General features: G+C 41.6%; 1 protein-coding gene across 2 annotated transcripts in view; it reads left to right on the top strand.

The window, feature by feature from the left end:
• SUGT1 (SGT1 homolog, MIS12 kinetochore complex assembly cochaperone) overlaps nt 1–19,732 on the top strand; it is an 88,322-nt gene that overhangs the window by 42,904 nt on the left and 25,686 nt on the right. For both annotated transcript variants that reach the window (XM_066581474.1, XM_066581465.1), the window contains exons 10-11: nt 2,368–2,464; nt 12,496–12,603. In XM_066581474.1, coding sequence (XP_066437571.1) covers nt 2,368–2,464; nt 12,496–12,603 — 205 coding nt within the window. The remainder of the gene's footprint in view (nt 1–2,367; nt 2,465–12,495; nt 12,604–19,732) is intronic.

Raw genomic sequence — 19,732 nt, 5'->3', positions numbered from 1 at the left:
TGAATACATTTATTGTTGATTTTCCAACCACATCTGCTAGAAGTTTGTTCCAAGTATCTACTACTCTTTCAGTAAAATACTTCCTGACGTTGCTTCTGCTCTTCCCCCAACTAATCCCAGATTGTGCCCCCTTGTTAAGGTTCAGGAGGGAAGTGTTTTATTAGGAAGCTAATTTATACCTTTAACATAATGTAACCCTTTCCAATCCACTGTCTGACGTCTTCCTACATTCCGATTGAAGCTTGTACAGCTCCAATGTCAGAAGACGTCTGACAGGGTATTCTTACCGTCTATTGCCAGCCACTCCGCTGTCGGAGCCTCTCTGGCACACACACACACTGGCTTTAGCCAGCAGATGGCACCGTTGTATAACAGTAAAAAGAGAAAGCCTTTTAGGAAACCCTGAATCCAAAATTGGATTGGAAAGGGTTAAAGGCTTCTGTTGTGTCCCCCCTTTCCCTACTTGACCATCAGGCTATACAAATTAAGTTCTTTAAGTCTCTCCTGATGACTTTTTTGTTTTTGAGACCTTCCACCACACCATTGTTGTACCCGTATTTGAATGCATTCTACTTTTTCAGTATTTTCCTTGGGCGAGGAAGTCTCCAATAATGAACACAGCATACCAGATGTGGTATTAACCTAAGTGTCGCTCTTACTACTGGTTATACCTTGCTGAGTGCGCTGTGGATTCATTATACATGCAGATCATTTATTCTGCCTCCAAAAAAAAGTAATTTTTTTTCCCCTACCTTTTTACTCTTTCATTTAGAAACCAAACCAATCAAAAATCACTTTCTGTAAAGCCAAAATGCCTGCAGGACAATTAAATTAGAAGCTGCAGTATGTGACATTAGCCACTGGTCGGCAGTATTGTTCTACTTATTCTCCAGTCTCTGGCAGCTTCTGCACAGCAGTCCATTTTTTTTCCAAGTCTTATCTTATTATATTCTATGGCAGTACAGAAGCAACGTAAAACATGTATTTACATCCCATAATGATAAATAACAGATTGCACTGAACATCTGACATGTGGTGGGTGATTTTCACAGTTTACCTGGTTTTAGTTTCAAAATCTAGTTTCCCAGACATGAAAGAATGTAGAAGTCTAACTGCTTTGCAGATGTATGCATTGGTACACTGCAATATGTGGTGGTCTTGCTCCGATGTCTTACCCACCTACTCCAATGGCTTTAGTGTAAATAGGACGAGTGTACAGCACTAGGGTAGATGCCTGTGCATGACCGATCAGCTTCCAATGTCTTAGTGGATCAGTATCCCGTGAGTTGGGATTTACAATCAGTCCATTCTCTGACCATAGATTTCATTAGGAAGAATGTTAAAGAAGATCGGTTTAGTTTTTTAAAATGCAGTCAAATGTACTTACCGTGAATGTACCCATTGTTCTTGCCGTCACCCTTATGGACTCCCCTTCAAAATGTTTTTGTACCCAAGTATACATTAAGCATGACCAATGTGTATTTGAATAAGAGGCAAGTCTATTCGTATTGTATCGGTAGTACTCTGTTTCCCCGAAAAGAAGACTGTCTTATATATTAATTTTTGCCGCAAAAGAGGCACAGTGTCCTATTTTCGGGGGGTGTCTTATAATACTTACCTAGCAGCTGACATTCAGGCCCCCCACTCTGGTCTCTGTCGTTGTTGAAGGCTTGCTGCTGCACACCAACAAAGCAGTTCTTCCTGGTAGCGGGGCTTGAATACTCCGCCTCCAACAAACTAATGCTCTAAATTGGTTAATTGAGCCCCATGTCAGCCAATAAGAGCCGGTGCTTGATTAACCAATCACAGCCATTCATTGAATGACATCATTAAATGGCTGTGATTGGTTAATTGAGCGCCAGCTTTCATTGGCTGACACGACGCTCAATTAACCAGTCAGAGTATTAGCTTGCTGGAGGCGGGGTATTCAAGTCTCACTACCAGAAAGAACTGCTCTGTCAGCGTGCAGGAGGACACAGTAGCCTGCAGCAGCGCCACAGCCCAGTGCGAGGGACCCGAACACCGGCTGCTAGGTGAGTATTGTTTTATGTTTTGGGTTTTTTTTATGTGTAGTGTAGCTAGGGCTCATTATCGGGGTAGGGTTTATTATCGGGGGAACACGGTACATTATGATTATTTTGTAATATTTTTTTGCATTATTAGTAGTATATGCTTACTGTTCAATGCATCAACTGTATGTATGTATGTTGTACCTTTACTATATATAGCACAAGAACAAATGGAAAGTTGCCAATATTGTATGAATTCAGTGTTTGTGAACTTTCCTTTCGTGTTAACGGCTCTAAATTATAATTTTGGCTAACTATTTTTTTTAATCCTCTTTTTTTTATTAATTTCTCCATGGAGACATGACTGGTACCAAACTGAATCTCAGGTCATTGTTACAGTAATGATCAAGAATGTACGGAAGGAAGATGTGCACTTACAGTTTGCAGAGAGACAGGTAAGAAGACAATTAGGCTATAGCCGCACAGGGTGGACTTACCGCAGCAGACGTTTTTGAGTTTATACGGTGAATCCATGATAGACCTGCATATATATTATAGCCCACATATTTAGAGGGATGAAATCAGCAGATGAAATTCGTGGCATAAATGGACATGCTGCGGATTTACAAAACCAGGCTGCAGGTCAATTAAGGCCGTGTATCTTCTCTGCATCATGTGGGTGATATGTTAATTTCATCACCTCGCTGCAATTTTTCTGCTCTGAATTCTGCAGAGGATAATCCACAGTGTATTCGCGATGCGTGAATGTACAGTACTCTAAAAGGGCATGTATATCTGCTGTCATGTTCATTGGGTGAGTTGGAAAGATCCAATAAGAGGCCACATCGGACGCTTGCTTCTCTCTTGGCACCACAGCTCACATGCTGAGAACATACAAGGAGAATGGCTCTTGACTAGTCCAGTTGGTAGCCGGACGACTATTGGGAGCACCGTAGGAGCTGTGGGGCTGGATCCGGAAAGGCGGATGAGTACTGCTTCTTTTATTATTTTAACGCATTGGCAGCCATTATTTTTTTAAAAATTGGACAATCCCCTTTAAGAAGCTGCCCCTTCTTAGCCCTGTCATTAGTTTTGCTTCATCGAACAGACTCTTTAAACCAGCAATTGTCATGATAATTTGATGAACTGTAGGCAGGCCTAAGATCTCGGGCCATATCACTTAATTGGGGACTGTTTAGTGGACACCACATTGCTCACTAGTTTGACACTCTCTGCTTTATGCCAGTTGCACCTTTAAAGGGCTTTTTTCCTTTAAATTTTATCGATGTGATCAGTATCTATTATGTGACATGTGTTCATTTCGTATGGGATAGTTGTTAAATTAGCATTAATTGCATCAGCGCTGATGGCATGTAAACACATTTTGACAATTCCGTGTCTACTCTTTGTAATCTGTCGTTGGCAGCGATGTCTTCTTGTGGCTTTCTTCCAAAAATGAATTCTGAGTTGTAAATAACACTCTCTTTCAGTTTTATTGCTCAGCTTGTCAGCACCTCCTATATTACGTTGGTCTGCACCATGATAGGCCCTAACTATAGGTTTAAGGACATTTTATGTATTTTCTACCTGATGCACACTCGTGTCTGTACATCCCCGGGACATTGAAAGAGCATTGTGATTATTAACAATTTTCTCTGCTAATAACCAAATTGATTTTCGTTCAGCAAACAGTTCTTGTTTTTCTCATTTTGAAGCCTTTTGAAATGTATGCGTATTTGTTAATAAATGGCTCATTATTACTGAAGCACAAGGTGGGAGATGGTGGATACTGCGCAGTACTTCCACACTAATACATTTATTGCCTTTTACAGGTAATGGAGAAGATTTACAAAGACTGGTGTTTACAAAGTGTTGCATACCTCTTAATAAATGTAGCACATTTACCTATATCTGGGGGTATAGGTATGTGCTATAAATTTTTGACAATTTATGGCTTGAATTTTAGTAAATCTGTTGGATTGATGATGTCACTGTGCCTCCCATCTAACTACCTTTTGGACACATTCAAAAAAATGGCAATGGAAATCACTAATTTTAGCACAAATATGGCATGCGCCACAATTTGCAGCTTTTCTGTGCCAGAAAACTCGTGTAAATCTTTTAACTTCCGAACTGTTGCATTAAAAGTGGAAAAAATCCCCAAGTACGGTATATTAATTTTTTGTAAATTTTGAATTTACATCTCAAATATACTGAGCGCATAATTTTGGTGTATTCAATGCATTTTAACTCGCACGTGATATATCTAAGTTCAGTCTTGAAGGAAACCTGTCATCAACTAAGCACTGTAGACTAAGTCATGGTGCTTCCAGTTTAGGTTATGTAGAGTCCGGAGAGCCTGTTTTCATGATTTCCCTTCTATCCTGGAGATCCCTGGAAAGACAATCCCTCGGAGTCTCTGGGTCTCCAGAATAGCAGCTCTTTTTCTTTGAAGAAATGAATGCGACAGACCATGTAACAAGGGTGAAAGGGACCAGAGGGCCTGTGACCAAGGGTATGAGGACTCCTATCAAGTTCAGTTGACGTGTCGGGATCTCTGGAGAGGGTTATTAAAAAGGTTTTTAGGCCCTTGGCTCCAACTGAGAAGTCCCAACCTTCTCCTTGAGGCCTCTGATGCAGAGATTATTCCTCCGATGGTGATTCTCCAAGTCGACTAAATGCATAAACAAGTTAGAGATTTGTGAAGCCTGATCTTGTGTGGCCTTTATATAGGAGTCAATAGTATCTATAATTTTTTTCTTGTTTCTTCTGTCAATAATCTCCGGCCCACATAATGTATTTCATGTTGTACGGCAGAAATGTCCCTCTTGTGAGAAGCTTCACACCTCTGGAATGGGCCATCTATCAATGTTTTAGTAGGTAATGCTCGTATGTGGGCTTTCCAGTCCCATTTATCGCCCCTAGCTGGGGTCAGAGAGGAGTTAGTCCTGGGTAGGGTCCTCTGCATGGCTGAAAAGGAAGGGAGAGGGACTTGCCCATGCTGGCAATGATATTGGAAGATGCAGGCACGTGTCTTACAGGCGCTGCGCCCTCATGGCAGATGGGCAGTTCAGCTCGAGCACATAAAGGAGAAGGCAGAGGAGCTGGAGTGAGCGGCATGCTGACTGGCCATCCAGGCAGGACGTCTGAACATGACGCCTCCCGCTCTGCCATAGCACAGCCAGCGGCACCGAGTGAACAATTGCCCGCGAAAGTCCTCGAATCAGCGGCTGAATCCTTGGTAAATCTGTGAACCACAGCCCTCACCCCTGGATGAGATTTTAAAAGCTTTAAGTGATTTCTTTTTCTAAAAATTAGTAGTGATACCCCGGTTTTCGTCGATAATCCGCTGGGAAAACAATCAGTGAAAACCGAGGCAATTCTTTCCATATGAATCACTTACATGTAATGGGAATTGTTTGCAGCCTGCGCACCTCTATCATAGAATGTATGACTTTTATAACTCCATGACTCCTCTACAGATCAATCACACTTTATAACACTGGATAACCTACAGCACAACCTAACCCCCTGTATTCCATAATGCCACTGATTGGCTGGAACTGCTTCAGACTCACTTGTGTGAGTCTCTGGGAGTTGTAGTCTTAGTCAACGCCAAATGTCTTTTCAAAACACGGCTATAAACTACAACCCCCAGAGATGCACACAATTGAAAGTTCCAGCCAATCAGCGGCATTATGGAATACAGCGAGGTAGCTGGTGCTTTATGTTATCCAGTGTGATTAATCTGTAGCGGAGTCATGGAGTTATAAAAGTCGTACATCATTATATGATAGAGCAATCTAAGCAGTGCATTCTTGAAGCATACTTTATAAAAATGGTTGAAAAGAAGTGCCGTCAATATTCAAATGAATACTTGAAATACGGATTCATCCCTTCTCCTGCAAACAGACAACTACCCTTGTGCCTCGATTGTCAAAAATCATTTTCGAATGAAGCCTTCGAAACTGAGTGATCACCTTGCAAAAATGCATTCAGACAAAGTGGGTAAGCGTATTTCATTTTGCCAAGATTTGTAGACAAAGTTTGAGAACCGCAGCACTGTAGGCAAGCTATTTGGAAAATCTGCTCTCAATGCTGACAAAGGCCTCCATGTTTCCTATAAAGTCTCTTTATTAACAGTGCAATGTGGCAAATCACATACTATTGGGGAAACACTTGTGTTACCCGCAGTTAAAGAGATTGTCAGTACTATGTTGGGGCCTGATGTGTGTGCCATGGTGAAATCGATTCCTTTGAGTAATGACACCGTTTCAAGAAAAATTAACAAGATGGCTGCTGATGTGGAAGAAACACTTTTGGACGTGCTAAAGAACACAGAATTTGTAATGCAAATTGACGAGTCAACGGTTAGAGACAATGAAGCATTGCTGCTAGCTTATGTTTGTTTCATTAATCGGAATGAAAATGTAGTGGAGGAACTGTTGTTTACCAGAAATTTAACCACTGACACTAAAGGCTCCTCTATATACAAAAGACTGGAAGAATTTTTCCAAGATAAAAACATCCCTTTAACAAATGAACTTGCTTGTGCAACCGATGGAGCTGCATCCATAATTGGTCGATATCTCAGATTTATAGCCCATTTAAAATCTGCTATACCTATTATAATGGCAGTCCACTGTGTGATCTATCGGCAGAGCCTTGTTGCTAAACATTTATGTGAGAGATTACTTGATTTTCTGCCCTATGTAATTAATTTTTTTAACACGATAAAAGCGCACTCTTTGAACAAGCGTCTTATCCGCAAACTCTGTCAAGACCATGATGAAAAATTCAAATGTCTACTCCTACACACCAAAGTAAGGTGGCTCCTTACAATGCTTCTATGAACCTTTTAACTCAGTAGTCGAGCTTCTTCGGACGATTGACCCAAGCCTTTGTGATGCAATCGAACTACGATGTTTTGACATTGCCTATCTCGCAGACGCATTTGACAAACTCAATGAGGTCAACACAAAGCTGCAAGGAGACAAAATGAATTTCATTAAGGCTAATGGTATAATCTTTCTTCATTGCCAAACTGGACCTTCATACAAATAACCTGAGTTTCCGAGTCTCCAAGAATAATAATAATCTTTATATAGCGCCAAACATATTCCGCAGCACTTACAAAAACAGGGGGCTACAGAAAAACAAAAGTACAAAAATACGAAAACCACAGTTACATAGTGATCAGTTGATGGAAACAGTAGGGGTGAGGGTCCTGCGCCAATGAGCTTACATACTACAAGTAATGGTGTGATACAGAAGGTAAAGGGTCTGGAGATGTGCACGGTATGGGAGGTGGAGAGCGTTGGATGCTATACGCATAAGCAATGGTCAGACATTAAGCCGTGTGGTGGCTGAATCTGTGTTACTGCAGGGGGGTTGATGGCGGCTAGCAGGGGTTGCAGTCACTAGGATAGGGAGCACATTATCAGGCGGAGTACAGAGGGGTTTAGATTAGGGTATATGGTATGCCTCCCTAAAGAGGTGCGTTTTTAGAGCACGCCTGAAGTTTTGTGAATCAGGGATTGCACGGATAGTTTTGGGTAGCGCATTCTAGAGGACTGGTGCTGCCCTGGAAAAGTCTTGAAGGTGGGAATGAGAGGTTCGAATTAAAATGGCACTCAGTCTGATTTCGTTAGCAGAGCGGAGGGCCCGGGTTGGGATGTGGATTGAGATGAGGGAGGCAATATAGGGGGGAGCTGTGGAAGGCTTTATGGATGAAAGTAGTGAGTTTAAATTAAATTCGGTATTTGATGGTCAGGCAGTGCAGTGACTGGCACATGGCAGAGGCGTCCGAGTAGCGGCTGGACAGGAAGATGAGTCTGGCTGCCGCATTCAGGATGGATTGGAGGGGGTAGAGTCTGGAGCAGGGGAGGCAAAGAAATTGCACTTGAAGACGGAGACCAGCTTCAAGATGCAGACATAGACATTTTTTGCTCACACCTCAAACAAGCCAAAGAATACATGCAAACTAGGTTCCATGATCTATGTATCCTTGAAATACTAACGTGGATACTCAGTCCATTTTCAGATGCAGGAGAATTTCATCCCAGATTACAAGAGCAGTTGATCGACTTGAAATGTGATAGCAAAGCCCACTTTTCCAAGAATGTGGCTATGAATGTTTTTGGGTGAAAGTAAAGAATTCCTATCCTGTGAAAGGAAGTTAAGTTGTTCATGTTTAGCTTTTCCATCTACGTACTTAGTCGAGAGGGGCTTCAGCGCGGTTCAGCAGCTGCTGACAAAAGTGAGAAACAAACTTCAGATATGTGTAAGGGGCGACTTGAAACTGCGGTAAACGAAGATGGAACCAGATATGGCGAAAATGGCGTCCGCTCATCAGGCCCAAGGCAGCCATTATTGACACAGATTGATTGTGGCAAACATTATTATTAATTGAATTTCATTGTTCTTGCATTGTTTTTGGTCTTCTGACCATTAAGGATTAAGGTGTATCTTGCATTTTCTTTATACGTTGTACGTTTCTATTTAATGATAATTAAATATAGTATTATTGCTTGCTTCCCCTCAAAAAATTATCTTCTGCAATAAAACCTATTTATTATTATATCCACAATTAACCTGTTTTTAAAATATTTAGCACCTACATTTTATCAGCTAAAATTTAGCTCATTACAATACTTCTTTAGAGACATGTTTTCACAATTAATGCTAATCTGTTAAATACTATCACACTTTCCAAAAAAAGTATTCTGTATTTTAATTTGTACTTTTAACTTTAACATGGAATATATATAGTATACCATTATAAGGAAGATTAACCCTTTTTTTGCCCAGGACATGTCTCTCATGTCCCTGTAGAGCGGCACTTCAGAAGCCAATGACGTATGAGATACATCTTTGTTTTTACAGTTGGTTCTCAGGCATTGCAGATAGAGCTTTGGTTGCGGTCTTGTTTTTAAAGGCCCATTTAGACACAACGATTATTGCTCAAATGAAAAGCCATCTTTTGAGCCATAATCTTTGTGTGTAAATGCTCCCATCTTTCACTCTTTGGCTGGAGTGAAGATAAGACAGACCGCATGCTGTCTGCTGTCCATGCTGAGAAACTTGATTCTGTATTGCTCAATCCCTAATACAGGCTCAGATACACGATGCATTTGGACCATTTCACTTTTTTACATTTTCTTATGCTGTGGCCTTCTGCAAAGAAAAAAAGAAAAAAAATTCCCAAGTTTTTCCCCATCGTTCTGCACTCAATACCCCAAATGGGAGGCCCCAAGAATTACATTTCAAGTGTCATATCAAAAGGGTCTGAGTACTTGTGTCAATACAAAATGTCCCCCCCCCCCCCTTTTTTTTTCTTAAAAAAAAAAAAATTCTAATATTCTGTGTACACTTTGTTATTATGGGGTATTGAGTGTAAAATGATGGTGAAAAACTTGAATCATTTGTTAAATTTACACAGGGCCACAACATAAAATGTTTAAAAAAAAGGGTCTGAAGACTTTCTCAATGCATTTGAGTTGTTTGACATTGGAGTTGCAAATATCTGGAGCTCTCATTGTACGTCTCGCTGAAGCCCTCACTCCTGACTTTCTACAGCCTATATCTCAGGCTGTATTGAAGGTAGAGCTTAGATTCACTTTTGGTCTGGTTTTAAAACTAGGATTCTTATCTTTAAAACAAGACCACAATCAATCAGCAATACAGCCTAAGATATAGCAAGTCGAAATTGATACAGCAAGTTGATGTGAGTTTTAGGTCCAAATGTATGTAAATGCATTAAAAAAAAAGTGTATCGTAATGTTATATGAAGGTGGCCATAGCTGACATCGCAGTTGTCCTGATGAGCTGCTCAGCTGGTTGCCCATTATCATAAAATTTATGAGAGGTTTAGTGTGAGTGTTTGGGCTCATGCATAAGACCTGCAGCAGAGGACGCTTATGGGCTGAGCATGGCACTGCACTTGTCTCAAAAATCTGACGTCACGGACATGCGCAGTGTGATTTTATTTTTTATATTCACCGCTCTGTTCAGAGCGGGGATGCATATCGAAACACTGTTCGTACGCAATGTGTTGTGTATGGCCAGTGGATGATGCGCAGAAAAATAGAGCATGCTGCGATTTATTTCTCTTGTGTATGGATACGCTGTGTCCACACACTGGTGTTCGAGAGCAATAGGCATTGTTTTTTGTTTTTTATAGCTGTGTAAGTTATGGAGAAGGTCACCATTTTCTGTTAGCAGCTCCCCATCTATATTTTAAAGGTAACCCAGAATTTCTTTTAGAGTTCACCATACAGTATGAATCACATGCCAGCTTTGTTCTGTGCTTCACTATGATTTATGGTAATACAAAATTCCTAGCTTTTTTTCATGTTACTACTTTTCTACAACAAACGCTCTTTTAAAGTGATTTTGTGTCATTGCATTCTAGACCCATAAGACTTTTACATTTTCACCACCGGAACTCCGGGAGGTCCTGTTTTGTTTTTTTTCAGGATGAGTTACAGTTTCGATTTGTAATATTTTGGGGTACATGTGGGTTTTAGATTGTGTTTTTTTGGGGAGGCAAATGGATGACAAATAGCAATATTTGCATTTTTTTGTTTTAAACTTTTTATTCTACCATTTACTGTTCAGTATAAGACACATATTTTTGTAGTTCTGGGTGCTTTGTCGGCAAAATGGTGGGTTTAACCTTTTTTTTTTTTTTGTCCCTCACTTGAAGATGCTCTACAGCAGCCATGCGAGTCCGCACTTAATCACTGTTGGCCGGGCCAGTGCTCTCACAAGTTGGCCGAGCAGCTATTGCATTAGTAGTTTTTTTTAAACTCCTTTCTAATGTGTGAGAGCGCTGTCCAGCTGACACGGACAGAGTGGCTATACTCTGCCTGTAGCTCCCCACCTTCTCCCTCTCCTGTGCATATTGGTATCTGCACCTCCGCTCTTTAGAGCATCAAGCTTGCCCTGCAATACTAGAAGTATTGCAAGAGATTAAGAGCAGAGCGGCGGTAGTGATGAATGGGGTTGGGCAGGAAGTAGAGACTTCTGCGGATTGGCTCCAGCCAACCTATGATGATTGGCTGTAGGCAGTGTCCTAACACTGCTGGGGCGGAGACGGCACTCTAAGCTTGCTGTAAGATACATTTCATATACTGAGTGCAGTGGTATTTCAGTAGTGAAGCCGAAAAATGTAATTTTGCGGTTCTGTCTGAAAACAGAATCACAAGGCTCCTAGGCAGTGAGTGAAGCAATTTAATTTGATAAATCACCCAGCACCAGTTGAATGGGGGCCATCTGCACTCGCAATATCTTCCTTCCACAGTGGTTTCTCTTAAATGGGGTGTGTTGGATGCCCAGGTGAGATAAATTCCACTTCATTTCAGTATACTATTGGTGTCTCTACCATAATACATTTCTTTTTGTTGTCCGTTTTCCCTATAGAGAATATGAAACGAGTACACCTGTATGTTTTGAGTGGTCAACCGTTGCATGCAGAGGGGTCTGATCGTAAATTTGGAAGATCTCTGCCATGCTGTTAATCCCACAACGGGAAAATATACAGAGCACCCTTCCTCTCTAAAATCTCTTGGGTGCTGTGCTCTCTATTGACCGTGACACATACGGGGGTCTAACGGTTGGGAACGTAATTAACTCTTGATTCCGTCTGTTGTAGCGGACATCTGCTGCAGATAATGCGAGCAGAACTCCTGAGCCAATGCTGTATACTTACGGCTGTTCGCGGCCAATGCTGTAAATGCATCATGTAAAAATGGGTTAAAAATCATGCGATGTACTTTATTGTGGAGTCTGTTTCGAAAATCTGTATCAAATCAGCAATGTTGAAATGGGGCCTCATTTCATTTTTTCAAAATCCACCCCATGTGAATGCAACCTTATAATACTTGTTGTGTTAAGAAGATCAGTTGCAGTAACAGATGTATATGGGGGGTGCTGTTTATGCCATTTCCTTATTTGTGTGTCTTCACATAAAACATATACATCATGTTCTCAAGAAGGAAATGGAATAAAAACTGAGAAGAAAATAAAACCCTAAGCAAATTCCAAAAACAATTTACCCTAAAAACACAATTTGCTGCTCCTTTGAAAAAAGTTTTCAATTCTTTCCACTGAATTGTGTCCTTGTATAAATTATGACTATGCCTCTAGTAATTTGACAGCTGTGGATTACCTACTAGCGGATCCCATTCTCTATAATAGTTGCATTTTTTTTTATTTTGTGAAATAACAATTTGTGTCAGCTCTACATACCAATTTATAAGACTTGAAAAGCAGCACCTGCTCCCCACAACTGTATGTGAATGCCAGCGATTCCGAACGTGCCGCCACATATACATGTATTTACAGTTGACCCTGGATCTTAATTAAGAATCATTTCTCACAGATATATGAGACAGCAGGGAAACATTGTTTGGAGATTTACTATTTTTTTGGGTAAATTATCTTTCTGTTTTTATATAACTCTGATTGCATTTCTCTTTTACAGTTAACTTTAAATGTGCACCTTCCATCAGAAGAAAATTACAACCTGACTCTTGTCTTATTACACTCTATTGTGCCAGAACAAAGTACATTTAAAGTACTTTCAACAAAGGTAAGTTGTTTTTTTTTCTCACCTACCTGGTTGGCTGTTATCTTTGTAATATTAGAGTTATACACATTTAACCCATGGAGCGATTATCACTCAAAATTCGTTAAAACGATGGCTTTTAAGCGATAATTGTTGTTTGTAAATGCTACCATCGTGCACTTTTTGTTTGAACAATGATTTTTAGTTGAGCATAAAAACCATTGATTTGACCGCAGGCTCGGAGCAGGAGATAACATTGTATTCTCCGTGCAGGCTGTGATCTACATGGGAGCTAGAGATTACATTGTTTTTTCTAAGCAGGCCATGGCTGAACAATAGAGCTAATTACAGAGCTCAGACATTCTGCTGAGCTCTTGGAGGCTCATTTGCAGGGAAACAAAGCTGATAAAGTACTAATGGGCATTAGTGCCTATTAGTACTTTATGCAAAATGATCGCTTAAAACTGTCATTCGTATCTTTTGATCAAATTTTGAGTGATCATCTTTGCATGTGAATGGGGCTTTAGACTTTTTGAATTGTTTTTTTTTTTTTTTTACCTTTCCATATAAAGCCAATTATCAAAGGAATTGTAACCCTATAGATTAGTATTTTCAAATTGTATCCTGACCACAGCGGATGGACCCTTGGAGTCATGTTAAACATGTTGTATAACCTGAAGAGGGCACTTTACTTTTCCTGTTTGTTTTAGTGACTAATTTTATGCTCCATAAGTCTAGACCATATTTTCGTATAACGTTTGTGTAGTTTAGTTCTTCTCTTGTTCCTCCTAACAGTTTATGAATATATTGACAATTGGCTGGTACACCTTGAATGTCCTTATCTCCTCTTAAGGCCTCGGTCACACGGGCGTTTTTTCCCATGATTTGCGGATCGCATAACTGATGCGCATCCGCAAATCGCGTGACCGAGGCCGACGATTTGCTGAAAAAGCTGCACCTAGCAGCGTTTTCAGTGAAACCGCCCACACTGCCTGCTATCCTCTGCCACAGCTGTGGCAGAGCTGTGGCAGAGGACAACGATGTTCGCCCATTGAATTCAATGGAGTCGGCAATACAGCTTGCTCCATTGAAAGCAATGGGCTGCCGGCGAGCGCGGGATGAATTTTTGGGAAGGGCTTAAAAATATAAGCCCTTCCCTGAAAATCATCCTAAAATGTGTAAAAATAAATGTATACTCACCTTTTCCCTGCAGCCAGAGTTTAGCCGCGTCCGGCCGGCAGTTCTCCTGAACTGCTCTGTGTAGTATTCAGCAGGCGGGGATTTAAAATCCCCGCCTGCTGAATGGGCTGCCTCTGATTGGTCCCTGCGCTCAGGCAATCAGAGGCAGCACTCACTCACCCATTCATGAATTCACCGTCCCCGTGGGGTGGCTTGATAGACTGCCAGTCAGATTGCAGTATGATGTAATGCTACAGCATTACATCATACTGCAGGAGTGATTAAAGCATCGCTAGTTGTGGTCACCCAGGGGAAGGCTAAAAAAAAAGAGTAAAAATCAGATTAATAAAGTTTTACTAATTGTAAAAAATAAAAGTTTGTCACCCCCCTTTTGCCATACCTATAATAAAAAAAATCGAAATCCTAAAACAAAAATACATATTTGGTATCGCCACATCCGTAAAAGTTCGATCTTTTAAAGTAGCACATTATTTACCCCACACGGTGAACGCCGTCCGGATAGAAAAAAAAAAAGACCGCCAGAAATGCACTTTTTCAGTCACTCTGTCTCCCAGAAAAAATGCAAGAAAAAGCAATCAAAAAGTTGTATGTATTCTGAAATGGTACCAATTAGAGATGAGCGAACGTACTCGTAATGAGTACTTACGCACCCGAGTACCGCCATTTTCGAGTACTTCAGTACTCGCGCGTAAAGATTCGGGGGGCGCCGGGGGGCGGGGAGAGGCGCGGCGGTGCGGGGGGTAGCAGCGGGGAACAGGGGGGAGCCCTCTCTCTCTCCCTCTCCCCCCCACTCCCCGCTGCAACCCCCCGTGCCGCCACGGCGCCCCCCGAATTTTTTCGCCCGAGTACGGAAGTACTCGAAAATCGCGGTATTCGGGCGAAAAAGGGGCGGGGCCGAGCACGTTCGCTCATCTCTAGTACCAATGTAAACTACAGTATGTCTCGCAAAAAATGAGCCCTTGCACAACCACGTTGACAGGAAAAAAAAGGTAATTGCTCGCAGAAGATGGCGGCAGAAAATAATTTTTAAAAATTGAATCTCTTTGAAAAAAAATAAATAAAAGTAGTACAACAAAAAAAAACTATGCAAGTTTGGTTTCGTAGTCATCGTACTGACCCATAGAATAAAGTTATCATGTCATTTTTGTTGTGTAAGCACTGTAGAAACCAGACGCACCGAAAGATGACGGAATGTCGTTTTTGTGTTTGTTTTTTTTTCTTCATTTTACTCAACTTAGAATTTATATTTAAAGGTTTTTCAGTACATTACATGGTACACTAAATAGCATTATTGAAAAATACAACTCATCCCGCAAAAAATAAGCTCTCATACAGCGACGTCGATGGATAAATAAAGGAGTTACGATTTTTTTTAAAGGGGGGGGGGGGGAGGCAAAAACAAAAATGGGGGGGAAAAAAGGTTTGTGTCATTAAGGGGTTAACAAGATACACAAACTGCAACCCCACAGAGTTAAATGACAAACATGGCTGTCCTACACATGTATAGGTATTTTTGTTATCTTTTCTTATTGACAGTTGTATACTCCTTAAAAAGCAAAAAAAATCCATACATGAGGATTAGGACGATTGAAGAGCGCATTCACTGAGTTGTAATGTGCCAGATTTGCATCAGATTTTTTTTCAATGCGGATCCATGGCAGAAATCTTTGACCGGCCCTTTGTTCAGATTTGCATGCGGATTTAAACGTGGATTTAGCCCCACTGATTTCTTCAAATCCATGTACGATTTACGATTATGGTTTCCACCCCCCCCCCCCCCCCCCACAACTGGAGTATCAAAATATGTGCAGTATGAACCACTATGAGAATTCCCATTGTATTCAATAGGGTGCTAGAAGGACACTGTTTTTCGCTGTTGTTTTTGACACGTGTCCAGAAAACTGTGTGAACAGTACCTTATTAGCACAGTAATGGCCCATTTGCACAGGATGATTGTCGCTCAAAATTCATTCAAACAAACAAAATTGAGCGATAATCATTCAGTGTAAATGTAAAAGTCGTTTACTATTTCTTCACTTATCCCTAATGCACACGGGCCATTTTTTTTGCTGCGGATTCCGGAGGGGGCGTCCGCCTCTGGATTCCGCAGTAGTAACCCTCTAGCATGCTATGGAAAAATGATTCTTCATGCACACGAGCGGAAACCAATTGCGGTTTCTGCTTGCGGATGAAAAATCGCAGCATGCTCTATTTTCCTGCGATTCCCACACGGTCGGCTTCCATTGACTTCAATGGAAGCCGTCCGATCCGCGGCCCTTCCGCAGTTGACTGTCGGCCCGTGTAAAAGGGAAATTAGATCTCCATCATAAAATAATTGAGAGGTCTAATTTGTATGAACTACATTCTTGGGAATATGACCAGTAGAAGTAGTTGGACACGAACCTCTCTGCTGGACTAATAGATTATCTGGTGCTCATCTTGGCTAACATGCCTCCAGCAGAGGAGTCCCTTGAGAAGACCTGAGTGGCTCCTTTTTGGCTGCTTACACTGGCACGTTTGATGTGGGGCATAGGAAAAAATTGGTTAAGTCAGAAATAACAAACCTGAATTTAAAGACCGTTTAATGATCCTAGAAAGAAATTGCAAGACTGCAAGTTATCAAATTAATCCCGCATGATTAAAAATGTCCAGGTGCATGAGCCTATTTCATAAGATGTGAGTTGTATGGGGGCTATAATGACTCTCATAGTAGTATGTGGGGAAAACTACTTGTATGGCTCCAATTTCATAAAATGTAATTTTGTGGTATTCATAGTTTGTCACCATGTTTTGTAGCCCTCATTGAAAGCAACATAATGTAGTGTCTGTCATACTGATTGCAGTGATATGTCTGTTGTGTGTATTCGTGCAGTAGTTTTGAAGAACCGTCCATTTTCTTAGCAGAAGCCTGACACAGAACTAGTTCTGCATATTCATGAGATGCAAACTGGCCACACCCACCTCACCTTCCAGCCAATGATTGGCAGTTTTCTGTATGAAGAGTAATTGCCTCCAGCTCAGGAATACTTCAAGGAGTCCTCTATGCATGTGCTGTTACTGATCAAATTTAAGTTTCTCCAAAACTACTGCACAGATACACACAGCAGACATATCAGTGTGACTGTCACTACCTTGTGCTGCCCTCGGATAGAAGTGCAATAAGATGGTGGCATTTTTTAAGTGCTACAAAGAAGCCTATGGTAAACATACCAGTGAAAACGCCTCACCCTACCCAGCATGCTATGTAATCATCCCAATAATTTCCACAAAAACAGCATAAACCAAAATGCTGTTACCTCTGACTATCCCCGTTACCTAAAGTAATGAATGAACACTAGTAGGGACACCTAGTTACATATTCACACTCCCTCCCGTTCTACCACTGTACACCTGTAAACTGGCTGTGTAGAATGGAGAAGACTAGTCCTCTTATGTTACAGCACACAGCAAACGCCCCGTTTGTGGACGAACTGAGGAATAAAAGCACTGACATTGCACATTTGAACTTTGTGCCCTTTTTACTATTCATTCATTACTTTAGTTTTTGGGGGAGTTCTGAGGTTACAGATTTCTTTAACCCCTAACGACCAGCCATTAAGGGGATTTATTCTGATGCGTGGCTACATAAGAAGCCTGGGACGAGTCTCCCATGCCTGGGGGAGCCGGTGCTCGGCTGTTGAATAACAACAGCCTAGCATCTGCTCAAACAGCAAGGACCAGAGAAACCTTGGAGCCCCGCTGTTTAACCCTTTATATGCCACGGTCTCGGCAACCCCGGCAAGTCATAGGCTGACAGAGGGAGTTGGGGGCTCCCTCTCTCACACATTGGATCGCCGCAAAATAATTGCATGCTCCCGATTAGGTTTCTGTGGCACCCGGGGGCTTGTATGTGGCCTCCTGGTCTGCTAGCTTTGGCCTATGAGGCTCAGCCTCCGGACTTATTCACACGAGCGTATATCAGCGGCGTTTTCAAGGCTGGCCGATATATGCTACCATCTAATGCATTGGAATCCAATGCATCAGATCACATAGGCGTATTCCTGCGGCGTATAAGCACCCGGCTGGCAAATATAGCGCCAGGCGCGTTTACACTGGACAGGAAAGATAGTCCTGGAACTATCTTCCCAGCTGGAATATGTCGGCTGCTGCACAGACTCCTATGGGAGCCAATGACAGCGGCCGGAGAAGGGAGGTGGGAGGGAGTTTAGCAGCATGACTGCTAAATTCCCTCCGCCTTGTCTCCTCCTCTCTCCTCCCCTCCGGCTGTTTGCAATGGGAAGGGATGGGACAGGGGCAGAGTTAAGCTCCCTCCCATTGCTGACTGCGGACAAGGGTAGGGGGGCTAGAGCTTAGCTCCACCCCTTCCATTGCAAACAGCCGGAGGGGAGGAGAGAGGCAGAGAGCCGGCGAGGACGAGGTAAGGCATTGTGGCCTTGGCGCATATGCGCCGGGCTCGGGCCGTCTGAACATTTGCGCACCCGTTCACGTGTTTTTACGGCACCTATGGGCGCATGTAATAACGCCTATGGCCATTTGAGTCCAGCTTCCTGCTGATCTTCATAGGCTTTGTAATACACTGCTGTACTGAAGTATAGTAATGTATTTGAAGAATGATAAAACATGGTGATATTCAAGTCTTAGTCGGACAAAAATAAAAAGTTAAAGTTTTTAAAAGAAGAAAAAAAGTCAGAACCCATCTTTCCCCCTTTTACTATGTAAAGAAAATAAACCCTGTTGGCAGAAGAAAAATGTTAGGGGTCTTTGATTGCAGCGTATTGACATAATCGTACTGGCCTGCAGAATTAATTTAACATATCATTTATACTGCTCTTTTTACATATATGTATGTTTGTTTTTTTCTTTTAAGACCGGGTTCACACAGAAAGTTTTGTACCTTCAATACGCAGAAAATAGAACCCATTTCAGTGGGTTCATTCACAAGCGCAATTTGCGTGTGTAATTGCGCTGTGGAAAAATGCAGCGTACTCAATTTTTCTGCGCATTTCAATGGCTGGCAGCCTCGTATCCGTATTTTTTTGCACATGCAAAAAGTGCAATAAAAATGCATTTGCACGCGGAAATATGCAACTTTCATTCGGCAAAGATGCGTGCAAATACACTTGCGCTCATGTGAATCTGACCTAGGCAAAGCGCTATGTGAAAGCAGCCTGTGATCTATTTTCCATGTGGGGCGGCTGTACTGACAGCAGCCTGTCTGTATTTAGCGCAGCATTGATCAGCATTTTCTGTGCATATCCAACAAATCACATAATAAAAGTTTTTGACGTGGAGATAAAAGAAGGCTGGTTCTTGTTTAGTCATATTTATTTCTGGGTTCCGTTATAAACTGAAATGACTCATAGCAACATGGAAATTGTAAAATGTCACATTAAACCTTATTTTGCTGCTTGGAACGCTCTGTATATGTATTTTTTTTCCTTTGCAGACATGGAAATATAGGCTAATGCGTCTTCCCCTAGGAATGGCTCATTTAAATCTGCTTGAGGAAGCTGAAATGCTCTAGGTTAAAAACATAGTTCTTAGGAAATGACACAATAAAATAGAAAATAGGTGGAATTTTGTATTCAACGTAGGTCGGTTTTATGAAAAAATATTCCGTAGAAGACAGATCTTGTGCCCTTAAGGCATTAGCATTCTCGGCATAACTGAGATAGAAACAGAATGCTATTGAAAATGTAGCCGATGAAAGGGATTGTCTGTGAGAATATCTATTCTTATGGCTGGCAGTAAATAAGGCTCTGATGTTCGGGGAACGCAAGCCTTAATTGCTTGCACTGTTTGACAGAAGCACAGGCTTGCTAGCATAACTAATTAGTTTAGGGCACAGTAGTTTCTAATTAGTCAGAATATGTGGTGGCCTGCATGTAACTTGAGGTTTAGGTGGGGCATTTCTCATATAACTTGTGTCTGGAAATATGAATGTATGCAAATG

Source organism: Eleutherodactylus coqui, chromosome 1 (genome assembly GCF_035609145.1).
Source record: "Eleutherodactylus coqui strain aEleCoq1 chromosome 1, aEleCoq1.hap1, whole genome shotgun sequence".
NCBI lineage: Eukaryota > Metazoa > Chordata > Amphibia > Anura > Eleutherodactylidae > Eleutherodactylus > Eleutherodactylus coqui.
Note: the sequence above shows the minus strand (reverse complement) of the source record. Positions and strands in the feature narration are given on the sequence as shown.